The sequence below is a fragment of the Eulemur rufifrons genome, chromosome 1 (genome assembly GCF_041146395.1).
Source record: "Eulemur rufifrons isolate Redbay chromosome 1, OSU_ERuf_1, whole genome shotgun sequence".
Classification (NCBI taxonomy): Eukaryota; Metazoa; Chordata; class Mammalia; order Primates; family Lemuridae; genus Eulemur; species Eulemur rufifrons.
In genome coordinates, this window is record NC_090983.1 from 28,271,102 (window position 1) to 28,294,731 (window position 23,630).

At 37.1% G+C, this 23,630-nt stretch overlaps 1 protein-coding gene across 4 annotated transcripts in view; it reads right to left on the reverse strand.

Moving 5' to 3' along the window:
• Positions 1-23,630, reverse strand: part of PARD3B (par-3 family cell polarity regulator beta) — a 957,311-nt gene that overhangs the window by 508,207 nt on the left and 425,474 nt on the right. For all 4 annotated transcript variants that reach the window (XM_069468028.1, XM_069468036.1, XM_069468042.1 and 1 more), the window contains exon 4: positions 184-293. In XM_069468028.1, coding sequence (XP_069324129.1) covers positions 184-293 — 110 coding nt within the window. The remainder of the gene's footprint in view (positions 1-183; positions 294-23,630) is intronic.

Genomic DNA, 23,630 nt, shown 5'->3' on the forward strand with positions numbered 1-23,630 from the left:
CAGCTATCACTATAACCATATATGAGTAATAGGTTATACTACCTACCACTATAATTAATACTATGTATCCTATGGAAAGATCTCTATCTAATTATCAATTTAGTTAAGACTGCAAAGTCCTAGTTAGTCTATGAGTAAGGCACTTTGATCTTTCATTAGAAATGCAAACAGCGGGATACCTACTGGAACAACAGGTTTCAGACTCTGGCCACCAGGGTGTGAAGTGCTTGGCTGGGCATCAGCAGGTGGGCCTGGTGCTGGGTCACTGCTTCTCCTCACCAGCAGCGGAGTACCTGGAGGACAAAGGACAAGGAGAGAGGTCAAAAGAACCCTGGTGGGAAGACAGTGCATGGCACAATGCACTTTAATTAAAACGGTTTACAACATGCTTTTATGTAAAAATGTTCTATTTCTAAGGATGCTTGTAAATTAATCCATTTAATGATCTTTTGTCATCTATTTATAGAATGACATATGGAAACAAAATCTTTTAGCTCTCATCTTTCCCCACTTGCATTTCAGAATAAGCCATTGTATTTATCAAAATCTGTTAGGTAATGCAAAAGTTGACAGTGTACAATCTAAAAACTGATATAGAAAATATATGCGAGTATTAAAAAGAATGACAATCTAGCAGATGAATGAAGGGGTTCACACAGTCAGTGTAATTTGCTATTCAGTAGAGCCAGAAGTATAGTTATCACTGCCATTTGGTGCTTTCCAAATCTTTGAACGATGATATATATATATATTTATATATACTGAAATATGTTATTTGCTGGGGTTATAGCATTAATGTCTATTTAAGTACACAAAGAAATTGGCTCTGTTCTCTTCCTTTTCTCCTAAAGCAGATAGAACTGATAAAGTAAGTTAGTTCTTCTAAAAATATATCCTGATTTCTTTTTAATTTAATGAAAGCTTTCACTATTAAATATTTGAGTCAGTTATTAAATTCTGAAAAACGATCATACTATTAGAAAGTTCAAATAAAATTCAACCTTAGCAGAGCTAGTAGCCTAACTACTCTGATTGTAATTAGACCTAAAATAATTTGTTTCATACAAAATTGGCCACTACAGAGAAAAATCTCAAAAAAATATGCTTGTGGTTTAAAAACCACTCTCATATAAAAATTAACTTTTTATTTGTGTACTTTTGGGAAAAGAGTGGAAAACAGTTGAAATGCAATTTCCCATATATCAAAATGAAAATAATTCCCCAACCCTCTCAAGCTATTGTAGTTCAAGGAACATTTTTCATCCATTTTGTAAGTTATTTACAAAACCTGATTTTTATATGTGCTTCAACATTCTCATTCTGTACAAAGCATAGAATTGCTAATATTTTTCATCCTTGCCCAGATAAAAGTTGCTTTATTTATTTATTTATTTCTTATTTTTTGTTTGTTTTTCAGCTCATTAAGGGGGTACAAAAGATCAGGCTATATACATCGCCCATGCCTCCCCATCCCCCCCCCGAGTCTGAGCTTCAATTGTGTCCATTCCCTAGACAGTGCACATCACACTCATCATGTAGGTGTGCACTCCTCCCCTCCCCCCACCCCATCCCCTCCAGTCAGAACTTCAATCGTGTCCATTCCCCAGGCAGTGCGCATCGCACTCATCAGGTAGGTATACACCCATCCCTTCCACCCAGCCCTGACCTCTGTCCGATACCCAATTGGTGTTAATCCCAAATGTGCACTCAGGGAAACCAGTTTGCTGGTGAGTACATGTGGTGCTTGTTTTTCCATTCTTGGCATACTTCACTTAATAGAATGGGTTCCAGCTATCTCCAGGAGAACCAAAGAGATGCCATATTGCCATTATTTCTCATAGCTGAGTAATATTCCATGGTATACATATACCACATTTTGCTAATCCATTCACAAATCGATGGGCATTTGGGTTGTTTCCACATCTTTGTGATTGTGAATTGTGCTGCTATAAACATTCAGGTGCAGGTGTCTTTTTTATAGAATGACTTTTGTTCTTCTGGGTAGATGCCCAGTAATGGGATTGCTGGATCGAATGATAGGTCTACTTGAATCTGTTTAAGGTATCTCCACATTGCTTTCCACAGGGGCTGCACTAGTTTACAGTCCCACCAGCAGTGTATGAGTGTACCTAACATGCTTAGGATATAGACCTGTGCCAAAAGGCATTATAAAGTCCAAGATCACATTCCTTTATTTCTTTTTTAGTAGACATCACTACATCATTTATTCCCCACACTCTCTGTCGCAAAAATTTCTTAAGCAACAGATATACCAATAATTGTATGGTTGGAAATTGTTCTCTAAATGAAACATTTTTTTAAAAAACAAGAAGAGCAGAAGCAAAAAAAAGTATCATAAAATCTTAAGGAAAAAAATTGTATTCCCTCCCTCAGGTGATCTGAAGACTAAGCTCCTTTCAGATTAAACCACCCAATTATCAGTAACATGAAATGAACAAGTCAGTATAAAAATGCAATATACTCAGAAGCAACCCATTATTTTTAAAATCAAGAAGAAAACAGGGCAAAATCCATGAAACAAACTTGGTTTCCAAGCATTTAACCAAGCTAGTACACTACAATCAATCTTGAATTGGAGAAAACAAACAAAAAGGAAAAACATCATGGTTCACCAAGGTATTTTTCTCATTATCAAAAAACAAAGTTGATTTAGTGGCACAGAAATGTAAATTTTAGTGACTGACAAATTTGTTTTTCAGCTGAGTCATATACAGATATATGAATATGTAGAAAGTATGTGACATGATTTTTAATGAGTAATAAATTTTTCTTAAAGAAGCCACAGTAAATAATTTTCCTTCAACTTTAATAACACATACCTATGACTCCTCACTTATTGTCAATATCTACTGTTTTAATAATAGAATGCTAAATTATTTAAGACATAACTTTATAACATGTATTCAAGTTTGTATATTCAATCAATATGCCAGAGTATTACAGTGCGTTCCCCTATGATGACGATAGTTTTGTACCAGTGTATCAGCTATTTGGAACATTAAAAACAAACTTTAAGATGGCTAGATCTTTCTTAAACATACTCTCAGCTCATCAGGAATAAATTTACTTCTTCTCTACATTTCTGCACTCCACACTTGAATATCTCCTGGTGAGTCACCTTCTAATTTTTCTTTGGCTGTCTTAATGTGTTAATAACAAGTGCAAATCATTCCATATTGAAATTAATAATGAGCATCTTTAAATATGAACTGTTATCTCCAAGAGTTTTAAACAACCCTTCTTAGAATTTTTAAATTGCCAAACTCCATTTGAAGGTGACTGTCAGAAAGAGACTGAGTTCCGATTTAAACGCAAAGAAAAATATGTCCTAGTGTACAACAGAAGGCAAGGAATAAGAAGTACTGAAGATGATTTGGGCAATCCTGGCATATATAGTAGAGCAGGAGTCACATTTTGCAGGCAAAGCTAACGGAAATGAGAGGGAGACAATTCCATATAGTTTTATGGAACCTCCTGTTGGAGGTGGGGAGGAGTCAATGAAACACAACCTCTGCAGTAAAGGAGCTTATAACCTAACAGTAGAAATCAGACACTAACACTTCTGTCATGTGTCAGCACAGTGGAGAGGACTAGTTTATTTTCAAGTCAAATAAACTGAGCTTCACCTTTGTTGGTCCTGTGACATTGGACTTGGACTGTTCTGTGACTCAGTCTCAACATTTAAACCATGCGGATAACAGCACATAACACAACTGATGGGAGGCAGAAATAAATTAAACCATGCACAGAGCATGGCACTGTTGGGTATGCAATTTTCATGCAGGAAATCCACCCTCAGCAGTAAAAAGAAGGTAACAGTATTTGTTATTTGTTGTGAACAGTGTTATCTGCTCAAAAAGTTGAACTCCTGAAAGTCAATTTTCATAATAATATGTAAATAGAGTCTAATTCTGTACTAAACCAGATACAACCTTACAACAGAAGTCAAAATGTTAACAACAGAAAAATGGGCCCAAAGATAAGTTTTTATACAGATACACACCTCATAAGTCTTGATTTATTATTGACTAATCTAACTAAGCTGTATTTCTAAATGAATCATGAATGAGAAGAATGCTTTATTGTGGAATTATTTTAAACTGTCCTGTAAAAGAAAAAGAAAAAACTATGAACATAAGCTAATCTAGTTAGTTGCCAAGCTGAAATTCATCATTTAATTTACCTCCTATGTAATGATTAATGCTGCAAAATGTCTGGTTATGTTATAGTATATTCATAAAAGAAATATTATTACAAGGTTTGAGAGGTAGCCAATTGCATTCTTTTGGAAATTTACTGTATCATTTCGATGTGCTAAGTGCCTTGCTGTAAAGTAAAATTTTCAGTCTAGAATTCATTATTTTTCTGACATATTATTTTTCATTATGATATCTACCATATGCTATTGTAATGCTTTTATCAAATGCTTATATTTTAATCAAACATGTAAATTTCAGAAGCTCTTTTCTCCTACCCATCAGTACCTTAATCATTAGTCTATCATATTGAATTTAATTCAGTTTGTTTTCTTTTATAAAGAGGAAACTATCTGTTTGGAAATATGTTTTCAAAGCTTTTGTGTTTATAAAAACATTTCAGAAAGAATTTAGGAATGTGACTATAGTTTATACTTCTAAAATGTTGTCTTACATTTACATTTTTAAGTGCCTAATTGTTAGTTAAAACTAATGTATGTTTCTAAAGAGGCTATGCATTCTTGGTTTCTAATCTCTTTCATTTTGTTTTAAAAACATGCAAGAGCCTATACTTTGTATTTTCCCAATAAACCACAGTGACATTAAAAAAAAAAAAAGATGGGGTAGGAAGAGAGTTCAAAAATGGTGGAAAACTGCTATTAGTCATTTTCAATTGAGAGTCTTGTTAAATTGTAGAGGCAAAAGCCCTCAGTTTAGTTCAAAGAACAACAGTATTCCTTGGAATCATGGTGTTAAAGACACTGGACGCAAAGCCCAAATAACATAGGAATGTTAAGTACTTTAAAGAAAAAAGTCTCATACAACTGCATGATGTTTTTCCACAGTTAAATATTTGAGGTGTTACTACACACCAGGACATACACAAGGGGCAGATGATGATACTAAGAAGAACAGTAATGATGTTCATCTTACTCTCAGCTTATCTTTTAGAAAAGGACATGTGCGTACAAGGAACATTTCAGTACAAGTAAAAGTAGGTACCAGTATAGTGTTCCAGGTGGGTTACGGGATTATTGGAGAACTCATACCAATGAACGTGCACACACGCGCGCGCGCGCGCACACACACACACACACACACACACACACACGGTAAGCTGGACAAAGTTCCCATTTAGCCAGACAGGCTGAAACTTGAAGCCATGGAAAGAGATACTTGGGGCAGGAGCAGAAGAGTCCCTGATTGGGTGTGTAGCTGCTGGTGACTACATCCTACAGGGTCTTGCTACATCAGGAAAAACTCAATTCTTACTAGAACACTTCCCATCTATACTCAGGACTTATGTCACACTCAGGAAAAACTAACATAACACTCACTGTGCATACCTTTAAGAAGATGCCTAGATTCATCAGCTTCTCCTAGACTTTGAGCCAATTAGCATTGATAAAGCTACATCCTCATGGGAGGAGAAAATGGCATCAGTCCCCAGGTGTCTATGAATGATGGTGAATCTTCTAATTCTCAAGTCGTCACCATTTTGATTATGGTGACACTGGTGCTCAAAGGGGTATGATTACTTTTCCAATGTCCCTTTTAAATGTCACTAAAGCAGCCCAGAGGTGGGTTACCTAATTTGGTTTGAGGAAAAGAATTTTGAAAGAGGCAGAAATCAGGTAAAGACTAAAATTGGTACATGAATGAATCATGCAATATATAATGGCCAACACCGATGAGAAGTGTGATCTATATAAGTTTCTGTTAGAAATCACACACACACATTTTCTCTCTCTCTCTCTCTCTGTCTGTCTCTGGGTGGATTTTCTCTACATTTGGAGAATATGTGGGGATGGAGTTGGCTTAAATGACAGGTGACATCATTTATGTTTTGGAGGTTTTGAAGGATAGGCAGTTACAGAGATTGAAACCAAGGTCCTGAAGAATCATATAACATATGATGATGCAGGTGGCAGGGAAAACAAACAGTGGTTTAAACATGAGCCCCACATCAAAAGTCACAAAGGCACATGTTCTAAATTGCACAGTGAGTAGCAGCAGGGATTTATTTATTTAAAGATGGTAATGCTTCTCCTGAGCAAAACCAGAAGGCCAGCCTGTCACCAATATTGGTGCCATTTCATCCTAAGGTGACTGACATCTGGAGAGCTGGGGGGAGGGGGTCACAGTGAAAGTGCTGATAAGACACCCTGTAAGAACCAGGCAGCCGTGTGTGCAGAGGGGCTGGAAGGAAACGTGAACAGGGTGTCAGCAGTTGTAGGCAGAAACGGAGAGAGAAACTGGAAGAGGACACAGGAGAATTTACCAACTGACAACATACACAAGGCAAACGAGAGGAAGCAAAAACAGACACCTAAAAATCATTCTCAATTTTCTGGCTCGGGGAGGAGCAATAGGGAAGTTTTGGCAACTGCTATGATTTGTTTCAGAGAAAACATGAATCTTGGCTTCAGCCCACTGAGTGCTAGAATTATTGACTTTTAATCTAAAATGTCTTGATATGCGTGAGAAACCAAAGACTAGATTTTCAACTGGGCATTCATAAAGATGAATATGAAGTTGATACTGGAAATCATATAGGCTTCCAAAACCAGAGGGTAGAGGCAAACTATGAGGTGAACAAAGGAAAAGAAAAGAGGGAGGTAAAGTATAGGTCTATGAATGGTACCACATGCAAAATAAGGCAAAATTCAGGATTTTTATATTCTCCCAGAATTTTCAGAAAGAAAGAGTATCTAGAATGATGAGTGGTTAGTAAAGCCATAGAGGAGAGCCTAGAGGAAAAGGCAGAGTGGGAAGATGAAGAAAGGAACTGGGATTAACAAGATAACCTGTTTATGTGCAAAGAAGGGTAAGGGCTGGTCTTTTCAGGTTCTCAATTTTCCTTTGCACTAAGAAATTCCTTCGGTGCTATTGAATTATCAAAACACTTGGATAGTTTGAAGAAAGAAAACACTCTCTCCTCTTACTGCTGCTGACACTTAGGATAGCAAGATAAATATGAACAGGAACAAAAGGTTCTGGACTAAAATCCATCTAAAATGGTAAATCTTTCACATTCATGATGAAAGTAAATTGTAAATGGCTAAAATTTTTGTAAATGTAAAAAGAGAGGAAGAAATATAATCTTCCAGGCAATCCATATTAATAGTATAGAAAGACTGCATAGGCGGCATCTTGGCTTCATATAATACATTTCCTTAATAGACTCTGCAACTAGTCAGCACCTAGGACAATGCCTCTCATCTTAAACTTGAACACTTGTTGAATGAGTTTGACATTGATGGTATGTCCTCCAGAGATAGGGTGCAGAGAGACGTGGGTCAGAAAGCCTGCCTCCTCAAGGGGGCTCTGGCGCTAAAGGCAGCTCTGGCACTATGTTACCTGGAGGAAGCTGCTCCCCCTCCAAGTCCAGCCTTCCCTCCTTGGCTAAATGAACATGCAGGAGGGGCTACACTGAAGTCCCATTCCAGATTTGCAAAGAGGTAATTCTACGATTTATATAGCCAATGAGAAAATTGAAGTCCAAAGAAATTAAGGTTCTCAGTCTTTTGGACTTGATTTCCATTTAAGTTTTATTCACTTGACATTTTTCCACTGCTGGGTCACATTCTCTATGCGGGTGAGGGCAGGGAAGTAAGAGGGATGATATCTCTTTAACGCAGCAGCAATTCTTTTAGTCTAAAGAGGTCAGCAGAAAGATAGATTTTGGTAGAAAGATACAGATAAAAGGAAAGGCAAGTGGAAACTGAGTCACTAAGAGGCAAACGTCAACCCACAGTCACAGGGGTGTACCCTGCAGGACACCTGACACACTAGTCAAGGCACGCTGACTCCTCTCCCAGAGTGCACAGTCTGTCTCGCAGATGATTTACCTGCCTTGCCAGTTTTCCTATTACTCCTGTCAATACCTCAGTAAAATAAGACTAGTGAAAGTGGTACATCATTTATTTTTGGAGACAACTAGATTTTCTTTTTGTGTGGATTTTATGGGCATCAGATAGGGCTTTCAGCTGATGCCTAACAAACTGCAGGGCCCTGAAATCTGGAGACCCATAAAAAAATTGGTAATGATATCAATAGCAGCACAATTTATGGCAAAGTACCAAGGAGAGATCGCTTTCGCCGCAGGAGTGCCTGACCCGGTTTGGTGCCTGGCCTGTGATGAACACAGCAGCTGTGATATGCTTTCAGACACTGATGGAAAAACCACACAAGAGAAACCAAGCCAAATTCTCGCAGCTCAAAAACTTTAATCTTAAATATCACTCCATTAGAAAAGAGACTCCCAGTATTGCCATAAAAGGAGCAAAGAAGTTCAAGTTGACTAACATTTAGTATCATTTTTCTTTCATTTCAGATTGCAAAAACCATATTTGTTTAACACATGATGGAACAAATGCAAGTAATTCACAGAATAGTCAATGACTACACAATGGACATGAATAAGGCCATGCATTATAAAGCATCTTTTCACATTTGAAAGCTGCTTAAATTGGAGTGTCAATGCTATAAAAACAAGTGAAGGAGTTTTTAACTGACTTTTATTGGGACTTAAACTTTTCTCTGAAAATGGCTGTGCCTTCAACTTGAAGTGTCTTATTGCCGTAATCCTAAGGGTACACATTTTATATTCTATTGAAGTTTTTATATTTATCCAGTTGGTATACATAAATCTACAATTTTTAAAATTGTTTAAAATACTTTACAATATCAATTTACTCATGCTACTTAAAGTCAGTTAATTCCAGGTCTTAAACATGCAGTAGGTCCTGAGTGTTATATTAAGAACAATGACAAGATACAGAGGAAGTTCAGTATAAGCAAAGGTCCAGGTCTTTGAAAGGCATAAACTATAAAAAAAATAAAGAAAACATGAACAAACAAACAGATACCCGAATTAATAAGTCCATACAAAAGCTCCTGAATCCACAGAGGTGAAGGGAAGGATTTCAACACGTGTACATCAAGGACCTCAGTGGTTTCCCCAACCTACCTCTCTAATTACACCTTATACTACATTCTTTGCCATGTGGTATATGCCTAACAGCACCACCTGCCACTGCCCAAAAGTGCCCTGCGTCATCTGCCTTCTAAATTATCATTTTCTAATACTGCAGTTGGTTGTAATCCTATCACAGCTTTAAGGTCTGCCCCCAACAGTTATAAACAATCTCTACTTCTCTGGGACACCCAGATAAAGATTTGCCATGGAGCTAATGAACACAACTTCAAGGCCCCTCATTTGGATGAGCCCTTACAGGATCCCCAGAGCAACCTTAGTAACATGACCACATGATTATATAATTTCATAATATTTACCTAAGCAAAAATATTTTAATTGCAATAGGTTAATCCTGCTATCTCTTTCAACTCTAATGTCTCATCCAACATACTCTTTCTCCTCTTGGGTGACAATGCAGTGCCAAAGGGATTTCTGGGATGCAGTGAAGGGGAAATTGAGTTAGAGATCTATTTCTTTTGACTATAGTAGACTATTTTTGTGTGGTTTACAGACACATCTGTGCATAGTTAATTTATTGCCATACTGGTGAGTAATCTAAGAATGTTCTCAACATCCACTCACTGTGCCAGTTCACCCAGTTTCATGACATAAAAGTACAGGGCCAGGTGACAAAATGACCTAACTATGCTATGTTTGCATCAAGCACTGGAGGTATGTGGGCACTGGAAGACACACAGATATCAAATATACAAAGCCAGAAGCTAGTCTCTGGAAAATTCTTTCACTCAGCAAATGTATAAAATTAGAAGCTGATAATTTCAGTTCTCATTGACATCTTGACAAATGGGAAGTTCTCACCTATCCAGAACATACTTGAATATGCAGCACAATTAAAATTTCCATGCTACTGAGACACAAATCTGTAGTAGTTTCACAGTTACAAGTATGTGTATGTGAGGCCACATGTTTACATATCCCAAATATGATTTAAATAAAAATTGTTTGATTACGCATGCTAGAGGAAAAAATGGATTATCCATTTATTCAATCTATTAACAATATTACATATGGAGAGGTAACTAAAGAATATGCAGCCAAAATTATACACAAAAAAGTAACAGATATTTTTAAGTATTACTATTTTCATTTTTATGACATCTGTAGTATATCAACTATTAAATTTGTAAATTGTGATTTTTTCACACTCTAGATAAGAATTTGTTTATATATATAAATTTTTTGTATTTTAGTTCTTTTCTTAAATACCATCCCTACAAATTTAGTACATTTATAGTCTCACAAAATGTAGATCTGCTTCTGTATCCTTTTAGAGGATGTTAAATCCTCCTTTGTCTTACATATATAGTATTTTTCTTGTTTTTTTTTTTTTTAATTTAGGCATTAATAGAACACACAAAGGTCTTGTTCCTGAAGAGTTTGTGTATTGTTGAGGGAAGACAGATAATAAGCAAGTACATAAATAAATACGGGCATTTAAGATTGAGATAAAACAAGTTCTTCAATAGGAATATGAGAGAGAAAGTGATGGAGTGGGGAGTAAGATGGAACAATATTACCCTGGAAGATCTCTGTTGGCCACTCACCTCAGCCAATCACTCACTTAGGATTCCTCGCAGAGTGGGCACTGAACAGATGCATGCTGAGCTGGACTAAACAGAGCTACAGGCACAAAAATCAATCTCTAAGTTCAGAAACCTTTGGAATCTGAAATGTTCCAGATAAGGGAATTTTTGGGGTCCTGAAAAGGCTGTATGCCCCTAATATGTAAATAAATTGCTACTGCCTGGTTTGTTTCCCTTCATCTAACACTTTTTTCTTCAGCATCAACATTTATTTTAAAACAAACACTATTCACACTAATGCAGCATATGTTATCAACCTTGCTAGTTAATGGTAAATGAGCATAAAAGTGTCATTAACACAGATGATGAACAATCCCAGTAGAGGCTCTGAGATACTGGTTCCACTCTTGTCAATTACTGTGCTTTCTGAAGGAATCTACTGCCCTGTCAGTTGGTCTTCCAGTTTTCTACAGTCTATAGTTTACAGTCCTAGATATTTATGAGGTTAATCTATATTCATAAGATTTGTGGCAACTTGTGGGATAGCTACAAGCATAATAGTTGAGTATACCTGAAAAGATTCTTTGGATGAGCTGAATTTTAAACAGAATTTTGAACTGCAGAAGATATATGAAATAATATAGTGGTGTAAAATGATGACTAATATGGGCACAAGGTTTTTGAGTCTAGAAATGGACATCTACACATGAATACTGATAAATTTGCTCAGCCAGAAAATAAGCATGAACCAAAAGACTAGGGGACCAAGTGACTGAGAAGACTAAGGAATCTGGTTAGAAGAACATTGCTAGAAGGCCTTAAAATGGGAGAGTTTTAATTTAATCTAATTCAAATAGCAGTGAGGCTTCTCAAGGTAGACAATCCAAAGCATTTTCCCCCAAGTATTGAGGAACTGGCTAAAATACCTTTCAGAAAGATATTTGTAGCTTATGAATATATGAAATGTCTTGACTAAAAGAGTAAGTGGAGGGATCTTTTTCCCATGGTTTCATTATTAATTCCCTTGCAAAAACCATAAAGTGAATCTTAGTAGGTATCCAGTGGAGGGGTTGTGAACTTGGGATAATTGTTTGACTCAGCATGGGACACATTTGGGGCAGTTCAATAGGGCAGTGACGTTGGTCTGTAATACGTGTTTTTAGAACCATTCTTTAGTCCTAAATTTTAGGCTACAGCTTCCACTAAGTTCAGAATAGCCTATAAAAGAATACTTCACTAGCTCTTTGCAAGAAGAGAAAGGGAGAAATAAGCAATGCCTTCAGGCCATTGAAATGCAGTTGCAAAACAATTACTGGCAACATCGAAGTACTAAATTCAAATCACCAAGTCCTTCTTGATAGATGAGAAACATCCACAAGTCAATTTAATGCATCCTGGGCACAAATCTATATGATTTATCAGCTGCATTTGAAACCTTTGATCATTATGTTTTATTGGATCATTCAAAGTCACTGGCAGGACTGGAAAAGAGTGGTGGGTTATGGAGCAACTGTTATCTCTAAGGAACACTTAAAAGATGATTTTATTTCAATGCCTGTGTATCTCAAATGCTGTTTTCTGTGTAAGAGCAAAGGACCACTTGGGCCTTTTCTTCTGATGGATGTGGAAGGTATCATTTCTACTTAACAGCACTTAAAATTCTAAACCAGGGTCAATCAGCTGAAGCTCATTCCAGAAAACACACAAAGTGGGCTTCGCTGGCAGGGAACATGCCTAAGGAAAGTGCCAGAGGAAAATCGGACTCTTTCCTGCACTGAGACTTTCCAACATTTGCAATTGTGGCTTGAGACCGCACTTGTTGACCCATAGCTGCTCCCAGAGCCCAAGGATTGGCTTTCACCTCAGGCACCTTTCACATTACACATCTGGTAGGGAGAGGTCATGTTCTGTCCTCAATGTGGCACGGGCCCAGCTGTCCAAGCCTTTGTGCCCCACATTAGATAACTGAAATCCGATCCCCTGAAAGTACCCTGGAGGACCACCCAGGTGTTTCATACGGCTGCTGTCTTGCTACTAAATAGGTCCATTACACAAGCTGGAGAACATTACCCCAGCAGACTAATTCATTTGGCAACGTAGCAAGGCAATGATCCACAGATTATTATTGACTTTTCTATGCAATTTCTGGCATCTAATTCAATGTGCATCAAAATCCAAAGGCCGCAGGTACAAAATTAGATTCTGTCTCTTTCTTTCTTTTTTTTTTTTTAAAGGGTCAGATAGTATCTGTAGGTCTCGAATCCCAGCGCAGGGATCAGAGGGATGGAAAGTCCAGCGTGAGGAAGTAACCGCTTGAGCTAATGCCAACTCTAGGTTGTGTTTCTATGATTCTTCAAAAAGAGAGGCAAACTGCTCTTTCTAACAGCATTAAAGTTCTAACTTTCAAGGGGAAAACATTTGTACGTGGAGGGCCTGCTAATGTTAAATATGGGGAAGATAGAATTTGGTTATGCCTTAAAATATTTTGCATAAATTGATTTTTGAGGGTAACAGGAATGGCTGGGTTTCTATCAATTATAAATAAATCAAATAAGCCAAAGATTGGAAACCCATGACTCTTTTAAGGGATTCTAAGAACAAGAAAGTTTATATCGTTATTTTTTTCCCACAGGTCCTATGCACAAACCAAATCATACCAGACCATGATATGTGTATTTACTTGAAGGTAATATCTGTTTCATCTAGCCTATGTCACAAGTCCATGATAATTCTAGTTCATTATCCATAAGTACTGCAGTATGCTAGGTAAGTACTTACGGTAACTGAATAGCATGGAATAGACAATAGTGACAGAAGTCACAGAATAACAAGTTAAAGCACAGCCTACCAAGTTGAGAGGCAATCTGATAACAAACCTTAACAACACAGACCAACCACCTATGAAAAACATTAAATTGAAGCTGCTGATAAGAGGGCCAGTATCTAAATCTGCCAGCCTTTGAACTTGTTAAATAGTTCCTGAGACAAGCGTTCTTTAATTTGACATGAAGGATCATAATCTCATCTTTCAGGTCTTCTCAGGGCAAGCAAACCAATATATAGTGCTGTTTTCAAAAAAGGCTGACACAGAACAGGAGGAATTGCCCTTATAAGCTATACATGGAAGTTCGGATGCTATCAGAACTGCCTTTGTGCTGTGCTTGCCCAGGTCATCTCTTTCTATGTTATCTATCTAGACTGGAAAACACAGACACAGAGATGCTTTTACAGATAAGGTGTGTGGGCCTCCAAATGAAATAGGTTGAATGCTCAGATATGCCAGTGACATTGGTAAATCTTTTAATTTGCTCCTTTCATGTACACAGCTAAGTAGGATGTGTGATGGGTGTCTTTCTAGTTTGTGACAGTCTTTAGTTGTGTTCTTGAAGTCTATCTAATATTTTCACAAAAAGCTTGTGATGCTACTTGTGCAGAGCCCCTGGTCACTTTCAAAAGTACCCTTTAAATGGTCTTCAAAAGGAAAAATCAGAAATTTCAGACTAGACTTACATACCACAATAAAAAGAATTACTATCCAGCAAATGCTGGATTCTCAGCAAAGCATATGAGTAACACATTTTAGCCTGGGGTGGGGAAATGGACCCCACCCCCCCATGGGAGGAGCAGTAAAGTCACATTACAAAGGGGCAAACATGCTAAGATGGGAGGGATCTGTGTCCATGAAACAATTTACCGTAGCTTCCACTCCCATATACTAATTTCATAAGCCCTTATGTTTAGAGTACAGATTTCATAAGCCCTTATGTTTAGAATAGATTTTGTTTCCTATCTAAAACAAACATATGGTATCAAACAGTCTTTTAATGCTCAGATTTAAATTAGTTTTAAAGAGATAAAAAGACTGAAATAGTTGTGCTATTCACGCACGCTTAACAACAGCAATATTTATATCAACATATTGGCAGAAGAAATGTTAAGTTCCCTATATCTCCGTGGGCCCACAGTTTCATTTTGGAAGCAACACATTTACCTAAAATATTCACAGTGTTGTATTTGGATATGGTGGGCTAAATGGCAAATAGACCTACCCTCAGCAACTTTTCAGTATCAAATAATTCAATTCTAAATTACAGAGATGTCCCTAGTACTCAACCTAATTCTGTTTGCCAATGATAGCTTGTTTTATTTGGCTGCTGTATGGTTACTGCTAGTTTTATACAGATATTCAACAAATAGAGTGCATCTGGATTCTAGGTGTGAGTCTTGAAATCAGTGTAAGGGGTAACAATCAGTGTTCTAGACCACAGATGGTACAGAAAGTGTCAGACTGTGCTACACAGTAAAGATACATTGCTTTGTAGAACACTTATATATTGGGTTGCAATGAAAAATCTATTTCTGGCTTTGAGTTACAGTCAGAAACATTTTGGGGAAAAAAGTTCTAAATCTGCTTTCCTGGAGGATGCTTGATAGGTTTGCAGCCCCCAATTGGCTCAAGATGTCTCTGGGGAATTATTATACAAACTCCTTAAGGAAACACATCTAATCCAGGATTCTGTCTGATAATCCACTTCCATGGTCCTGTTTTTGGAGTTTTATGTCCTGTTTCACATTTATTTTGCCCAGGCATTTACTGGAAACTTGCTCAGTGTCAGGAACTATGTTAAATCCTGGGGAAACAAAGTTGACTATGACGTAGTCCTTGACCCCCAAAGGGCGCTAAAGAGACTGACTTGTACACAATAATGCATACGACAATGTTATTAAAGAGTCTAAGCAGTCACTGGGATGTGCTATAGGAGCAGGAAGGAGAATTATAATTGAGCAGTTAGAGAAGGCTTCATACCCGAGTTAACGTCTTAGTGTGTATTCACGTATCCACGCATCCATCCATCCTGTTATGTTTAGGGCACTAAGCTAGAAGCTAGGGAAAACTTAGATGAACTAGACAAAGGAATGAATATCTAGAAGAACCCCAAACCCATAGAAGAAAGAGACTTACAGGACCAGGACCAGGTAAGAAGTGATAGGTGCCAGGCACAAAGACACCGTAGAGGTAGGAGGGGCTGTGTCTGTCTGTTGGAGTTGAAAAAGGCCTCCTGCAGGAGGATGGGATTGTGAGTGGTGATGAATTATGGTGGAGAGAGGAAAAAGGCTCTGACACCTGAAATAAAACTGGTCTGATTTTAGACACAGCAAAGTAAGGAAAAGCAGTGCACACATATTTGTGAACATTTTTAAAGCTAATGTCAAAACATGAGGCAGAAGCTGAAATAGGGCCAGCCATCTCGACTGGATATCATGCTTAAATCAAAGAGGCCAAAACATATAAAGAAGATAAATCAGATGTTGGCAGTTTCCCGCTCATGCTTCAAATCCTTGTTCTGGCCATTTCCATTAGAATATGATCAATTTCTAACCAAGACCTATAAGATTTTATATGATTTATTCCTAAGTATTGTATTCTTTTTGATGCTATTGTAAACGGGATTATTGTCTTAATTTTCTTTTAGGACAGTTCCTTCTTAGTGTATAGAGACACAACTGATTTTTGTATGTTGATTTTGTATCCTGCAACTTTACTGAATCTGTTCATTAGTTCTAACAATTCCTTGGTGCAGTCCTTAGGGTTTTCTATAAAAACAGATCATGTCATCTGTAAACAGACAATTTAATTTCTTCTTTTTCAATCTGGATGCCTTTTATCCCTTTTCTTGCCTAATTGCTCAGGCTAGAACTTCTAGTGCTATGTTGAATAGAAATGTTGAGAATTAGGCACCCTTAAGTTATTCCTGATCTTAGAGGAAAAACTTTCATCTTTTCACAGTTGAGTATAATGTTACCTGTGAGCTTGTTAGATTCTTTGTTGAGATACAGTCCTTCAATACCTAATTTATGAAGAGTTTTTATAATAAAAGGATATTGAATTTTGTCAAATAATTTGTTCAGAGTTTTTATCATGAAAGCCTGAATTTTTCTGCATGTATTGAAATGATTTTTATGTATTGAATGTGATTTTTATCCTGCATTTTGTTAATGTGAGGAAATAAAAGATCTATATGCTGAAAACTATAAGGCATTCATGAAAAAAAATTGAAGAAAGCACAAATAAATGAAAGATAGCTCACGTTCATAGAGTGAAAAAATGAATATTGTTAAAATTTCCATACCACCCAAAGCAATCCACATTTTGAATGTAATCCCTATCAAAATTCCAAGCCATTTTTCACAAAAATAGGAAAAACAATCCAAAATTCATATGGAAGCACAAAAGGCCCCAAATACCCAAAGTAATCTTGAGCAAAAAGAACAAAGCTAGAGTCATCACACATCTTGATTTCAAACTATACTGCAAAGCTATAGTAATCAAAACAGTATGATATTGGCATAACACAGGCCAATGAAACGTAACAAAGAGCCCAGAAATAAACCCACACACATATGGTCAACTAATCCTTGACAAGGGTGCCAAGAATACACAATAAGGAGAGGACAGTCAAGTAAATAATGCTAAGAAAACTAAATATCCACATGAAAAATAATGAAATTGAATACTTGTCTACTTCATATACAAAAAATTAACTCAAAATGGATTAAAGGTTTAAATGTAACATCTGAAACTGTAAAACTCTTAGAAGAAAACACAGGGAAAATCTCCTTTACATTGATCTTGGCAATGATTTTTTGGCTATGATACCAAAAGTACAGGCAATAGAAGCAAAAGTAGACCAGTAGAACTACATGAAAATGTAAAGCTTCTGCACATCAAAGGAAATAATCAACAGAGTGAAGAGACAATTTGCAGAATGGAAAAAAATATTTGTAAATTATTCATCTAACCAAGGATTAATATCCAGAATATACAAGGAACTCAAACATCTCAACAGCAAAATGAAATAATCTGATTAAACATAGGCAAATGAGCTGAATAGACATCTCTCAGAAGGTATATAAAAAACGTTCAACATCACTAAACATCAAGGAAATGCAAATGAAAACCCCAATGAGATATCATCTCATCCAGGTTAGAATGGCTGTTATCAAAAGAACAAAACATACCAAATGCTGGTGAGGATGCAGAGAAAAGGAAACTCTTCCACACTGTTGGTGAGAATGTAAACTCACACAGCCACTGTGAAAAATATTATGAAGGTTCTTCAAAAAACTATAAATAGAACTACCATATGATCCAGCAATCCCACTACTAGGCATTTATCCAAAGAAAAGGAAATCAGTATATCAAAGAGATATCTGCACTCCCATGTTTGTTACAGTACTTTTCACAATAGCCAAAATATGGAATCAAGCCACATGTCCAACCACAGATGAATGGATAAAGAAAATGTGGTATATATCCACCACGGAATACTATTCAGCCATTAAAAATGAAATTCTGTCACTCACAGCAACATGGATGAGTATGGAGAACATCATGTTAAACAAAATAAATCAGGAACAGAAAGAAATACCGCATGTTCTCATTTATGTGGAAGTTTTAAAAAAAGGTGATCTTATAGAAGTAAAAAGTACAGCAGAGGTTACTAGAGATAGCGAAGGGGAAAACACAGGAGACAGGGAGAGAATTGTTAAAGGATACAAAATTACAGCTAGATAGGAGGAATAAGTTCTAGTGTTCTATAGCACTGTGGGATGATTATAATTAATAATATATATTTTCAAATAGCTAGAAGAGGGGGTGTTAAATGTTTCCAACATAAAGAAATGATAAATATTTAAGATGATGGATATGCTAATTACCCTGATCTGATCACTATACATTGTATCAAAAGATCACTATGTACCTCATAAATGTGTATATATGTAATTATTATATATCAATTAAAAAAAGAAAAGGCAACTTATGGACTGGGAAAAAATACTTGTAAACCGTATATCTGATGAGGGGTTAATATCCAAAATATATAAGGAACTCACAGAACTCAATAGAAAAAAACAAATAACCCTGTTAAAAAATGAGCAGAGGACCTGAATAGATATTTTTACAAAGAAAATATACAAATGCCCAACAGGTATATGAAAAGGTGGTCAACATCACTAATCATCAGGGAAATGCAAATCAAAATCACAATGCAATATCACCTCGCCCCTGTTAGAATGGCTGTTATCAGAAAGACAAGTGATAACAAGTGTTAGCCGTCAGTGAGGCTGTGGAGAAAAGGAAATCTTTGTACAGGCTAAAGATGCAAATCAGTACAATCATTATAGAAAACAGTATGGAGGTACCCCCCAAAATTAAAAATGTAGAAATTAATAACTACTGTATAATCCAGCAATATACTTTTGATAATATAACCAAAGGAAATTAAGTCTGTATCTCAAAGAGACATCTGCACCCTCAAGTTCATTGTGGTATTATTCACAATAACCAAATTACGGAAATAACCTAAGTGTCCACTGATGGATGAATGGATAAAGAAAATGTGGTAAACAATGGAATACTATTCACCCACAGAATGAAGGAAATCCTGCTATTTGCGACAACATGGATAAACAGGGCGGACATTACACTAAGTGAAATAAGCCAGACAGAAAAAGACAAAGACTCTCATCTCACTATGTGTGGAATCTACAAAAGTCAAAATCATAGAAGTAGAGAGTAGAATGGTGGTTGTCATTGGGTAAATGATGAAATGTTGGTACAAGGGTATAAAATCTCAGTTGTAAGATGGATGGGTTCAGGGGATCTGATGTACAGCATGGTGACTATAGCTGATACTACTACATTGTGTACTTGAAATTTGATAAGGGAGATATAAGCATCCTCACCACATAAACACATACACAAATGCCAACTGAGGGTGGTGATGGATGTGTTAATTAATTTGACTTTGGTAATCAGTACACAATGTATACATAGATCAAATCATCACCTTGTATACCTAGAATACATACAATCTTATTTGTAAATTAAGTATTTTAAAACAAAATTTAAAGAAAGACTCTATGTGATCTGGCATGTCTCTCTCCCACCTGGCTCCTCTCCTCTTTGCCCACTACTCTCCAGCCACGCTGGTCTCCTTCCTGGCTCTCCATCTTTCCACACTCACCCAGACTGCCCTAGTGCCTTTGCACTAGCTGATCCCCCTGTCTATGGTGTTCTTCTGCTTTTCCCTCTCCTCTCAGAGTGGCCGTAACACAGTTACTCTCTATTCCTTTATCCTGTTTTATTTTCTTCATTGCATTGTTGACATCAGAGATACTCCTGTGCATTTGTTTACATATATAACTTCCAGTCACCAGAATGGAAGCTTCTTGAGAACAGAGATCCTGTCTGCCTACTCCCTCCTGTACGTCCAGACTCTAGCATACTGCAGGCTGTATGAATGCTTGTTAAATTAAGAAAAAAATAGAGGAAGTTGGGACAAGTGTAGGTTGAGCAGTCATGTAGATACAGGTGGGTCTGAACCAGAACACATAGAATTAACTGACAAATCAGCAATACAGGTTGCTGACTCAATTTATTAGATCAGGTGCAAAGTGTATGTGTGTTGAGAGGTCAGAGGATCATGGCTGGGGGTGGGACAGAAACATGGAATAGGCAGCCTTGGACCTCAGAACCAGGCTGATATTAAACCCAGAGAGACCTGCAGCTTTTCATAAATCTTCTCAGCAGAAACTCAGGATACAGAAACACCAATAACATGACATCTCCTTGCTGATTCTCAAGTATGTGTATAGTTAAACCAAAACACAAAATCTGGAAACCAGGCTGCCCGAGAGAACGCTGTGGCACAAATTTTGTCAACAGTCCCAGAGTAACACTGAAGATAGGAAACAACATTTATTTCTTCCAATTTATTCTTCAAGGGACCCACTGTGAAAGACAACTCCTCTAAGATAATGGAAGTTACTCATGATGTTAGTGGCAAGCCATCTAGCACAAGCAAAGGGGGCTGTACGTGTGTCATATGGGCAGGTCTGTGGGAGAAAGGCTGACATTTTTGGCAATGACAGCAGTCCAAAAGGAAAACACGTCTAATGGTTGCTGTGAATCACCCTGATTATGAGCCACAAGCATGCAATCACTGGCATACAGAAACTCCTGACTAATAGCCGTGAGCAGTTTGCCTTTGCTATCTAAGCGTCACAGACCGAACACACTCTTGCCTGACCTAAACTCGGCATTAATACCTGAATCACAGCCTGGGGAAGCTCAATATTCCACTGCTGGAAAGAAGATAAACAGCGGCAATACAAAGATGCAGCCCTTTTTAGTGCCCCTAGTTAAACTGAATGCATTTAATCTTTCTTCCGCATCTAAAATGTCTGTCATCTTCTCTTGGTGGAATGAATGATATGTAGACCCTCCTGCAGAAAGCCAGTTTCTTGAAGGCTTTTCCACATACCACATGGCAAACAGAATAAAAAACCCTAGTTATGCTCAGCATCACAAAACACAAATCACGAGGTTGCCTGAGGGCATGCTGTTTACGGTTCCAGAGAAAACCACATAATCATTGGCCTACCTATAGGCCTGAAACATACAACTAATTTCTTTTGAATAAGATATGCATAATCTGCTCTGGAAACAAATGATATGCTTCATTAATTATTATGGTATGAATTTATTATATATCTATAGGGAAATTACCCATATCAAATGGTTTCTTCTGACCTTGGTCTAGCATGACAAGGAATTAAATCATCGTATCTTACCAGAAAGAGTTAATCGACATATCTGAATAAATGTCCACTTAGCCACTATCTCCATCACCACAGCTAGTAAATCCTATCACTTGGGAATGAACATTAAATAGATGTGAGGCACATTGTTGAGGAAGAATAAGCCCTTGCAGAATATGATGGTGAGGTATATGGGATCTTTGCTAATCCTTACCAAGAACTCACCCTGCACCAAGCATTATTCTCAGCATTTTATGTGTTTGTTAATTTTCACAATGATTCTACAGCTCAAGGATGACCACCCCATTGCAGTTGCTAAGGAAGGGGAGACCCAGAGAGGGTTAAGTGATTTTCCCCTGGCCATACACCTAGTATATGGTAAAAATAGGATTCAAACCCAAGCAATTGCCTTCAAAAACCTGCACTCCTATCTGCACATAGTTCAGCCTTCCAAAAAGAGATTCCTGTGACCAAATCAAAGTAGATGCTACCAAAGATATGAAGATGCTGATATAAATCCATTATCTTCTTTCTTAAGGAAGGACAGTACCAGTCTTAACTAAGCACTTGCATGGTTGAGTTCATTAATGTACACATTAATGGGGAAAAGCCTAAAACTCTTAATTATATTTAATTCAAGTTGCAAAAGAAATATCACTGTATAGAATCCCCTTTAAGCAAATATTTCCTTGCTGCAGTATGGGATAGGGAGTCTGGCTATGCTACAGCTGGAACACCATAATTAGGGTATTTGGGAACTGGGAAAAGGGTCAGGCTCATGATATTCCCAGTCCAAAAGAATAAAGAGGCACTGCTGCTAAAAATATATACATACATGAAAATAAAAAATAAAGGAGCTGATTAAAGGAAGGTGTGAGCATGAAGAAAGATGCAAACCCAGAGACCACAGTTAGCAGAGGCAACCCCTCAGCCTTCTCTTTCTTCCATTTTCATTGCTGGGAGGCCAAAGGTGGGGACCTGTCTAAGCAGCATTGCTGCCGCGTACAATTATTATTTTAATCGACATTGTGCTGTGTTAATGAGTGCCAACCATGTGCCAGATGGTGTTGAAAACAAAGCCTTCTCTGCAATCCTGCCCAGTGGGATCACCACCTCTCCTGTCTGTGAAAGTGATCACAAATGTGGTAATGAGCTAACTCCGATGCAACCGAACTTCTAATCCCCCCGACACTTTCTGATTGGGCACTGCACCAAGATTTGGCATAGAAAAGGCACCTGGAGTGCTGTCGGATGATCTCTTCAGGGATAATGGACCAGGGAACTGAGCCTGTAATGATTTCATATCAGTTTGTTCAAGTTCAGTTGCTATTAATTGGGTTCAAGTTCAGCTCCAGTTCACACAATCTAAATAAATAGCTGTTGAAACCAGCTTAGTGCCTGGCACAGTATGTATCTTTGTAACGAACAAGAAGCAAGCAAAAGAGAAAGATGTAGAGGGATGTCTTGTATACACGTTGTCTGGTGTATACCGTCTGCCTAGCAGACTTGTGGAGTAAGGGGGAAAATCCCCACAAACAAGGTTCAAGTTTTTGAAGATTGTGCATGGTTATATTGCTTGGTGAACAATCATATTCTGAAGAATAGAGCCTGAAGACAGGTTACATAGTAAAACTTGCACATAATTATTGAGAACAGCTACAGGCAAAATGCTGACTAGAAGTTAGCATGGTCTCGAATCTGGACTTTATACTTTCCACCCACTTTGGCAATTCTAAGAAATTAATTCTATTGTAATCTAACTAACATCTGAAAAAGAAATATTTTAGACATATTCATTGCTAAAGAGAGAAAATGAGCAATATTGCAGGGAAAAAATCTATTTAAAAATAGGGTTTGCATATTTTATGAGAAAAATCAATCCAAAATCTATTTTGTTCTAGCCCATTAAGATTCACTCTAAGTTCGTTTCGCTAGAATGAAATTTAAAATACATTTCTAAAGATCATTTGTAGGAAATTTTGAATGGAGGCATTTTCCAGTTCAATGTTGGCTGGCAAATTCTAATTTCTGTTAGAATTCAGTCATAGATATTATGTTTAAAATTGGATTGGTTTGAGAATATACTGGCATCTTTATTTCATAAAGAGAATATATATGGAATGCAATATGGACAGGTAATATTAGACAGGATATATAATACATATTTACTTTTTGTGACATAATAATACACCATTTAAAATAAAACCAGCTTAATTTAACTGAATATAATCATTAGATTTATCATCCATTTATATTGTTAAATCTAAATGAAATAATTACTAA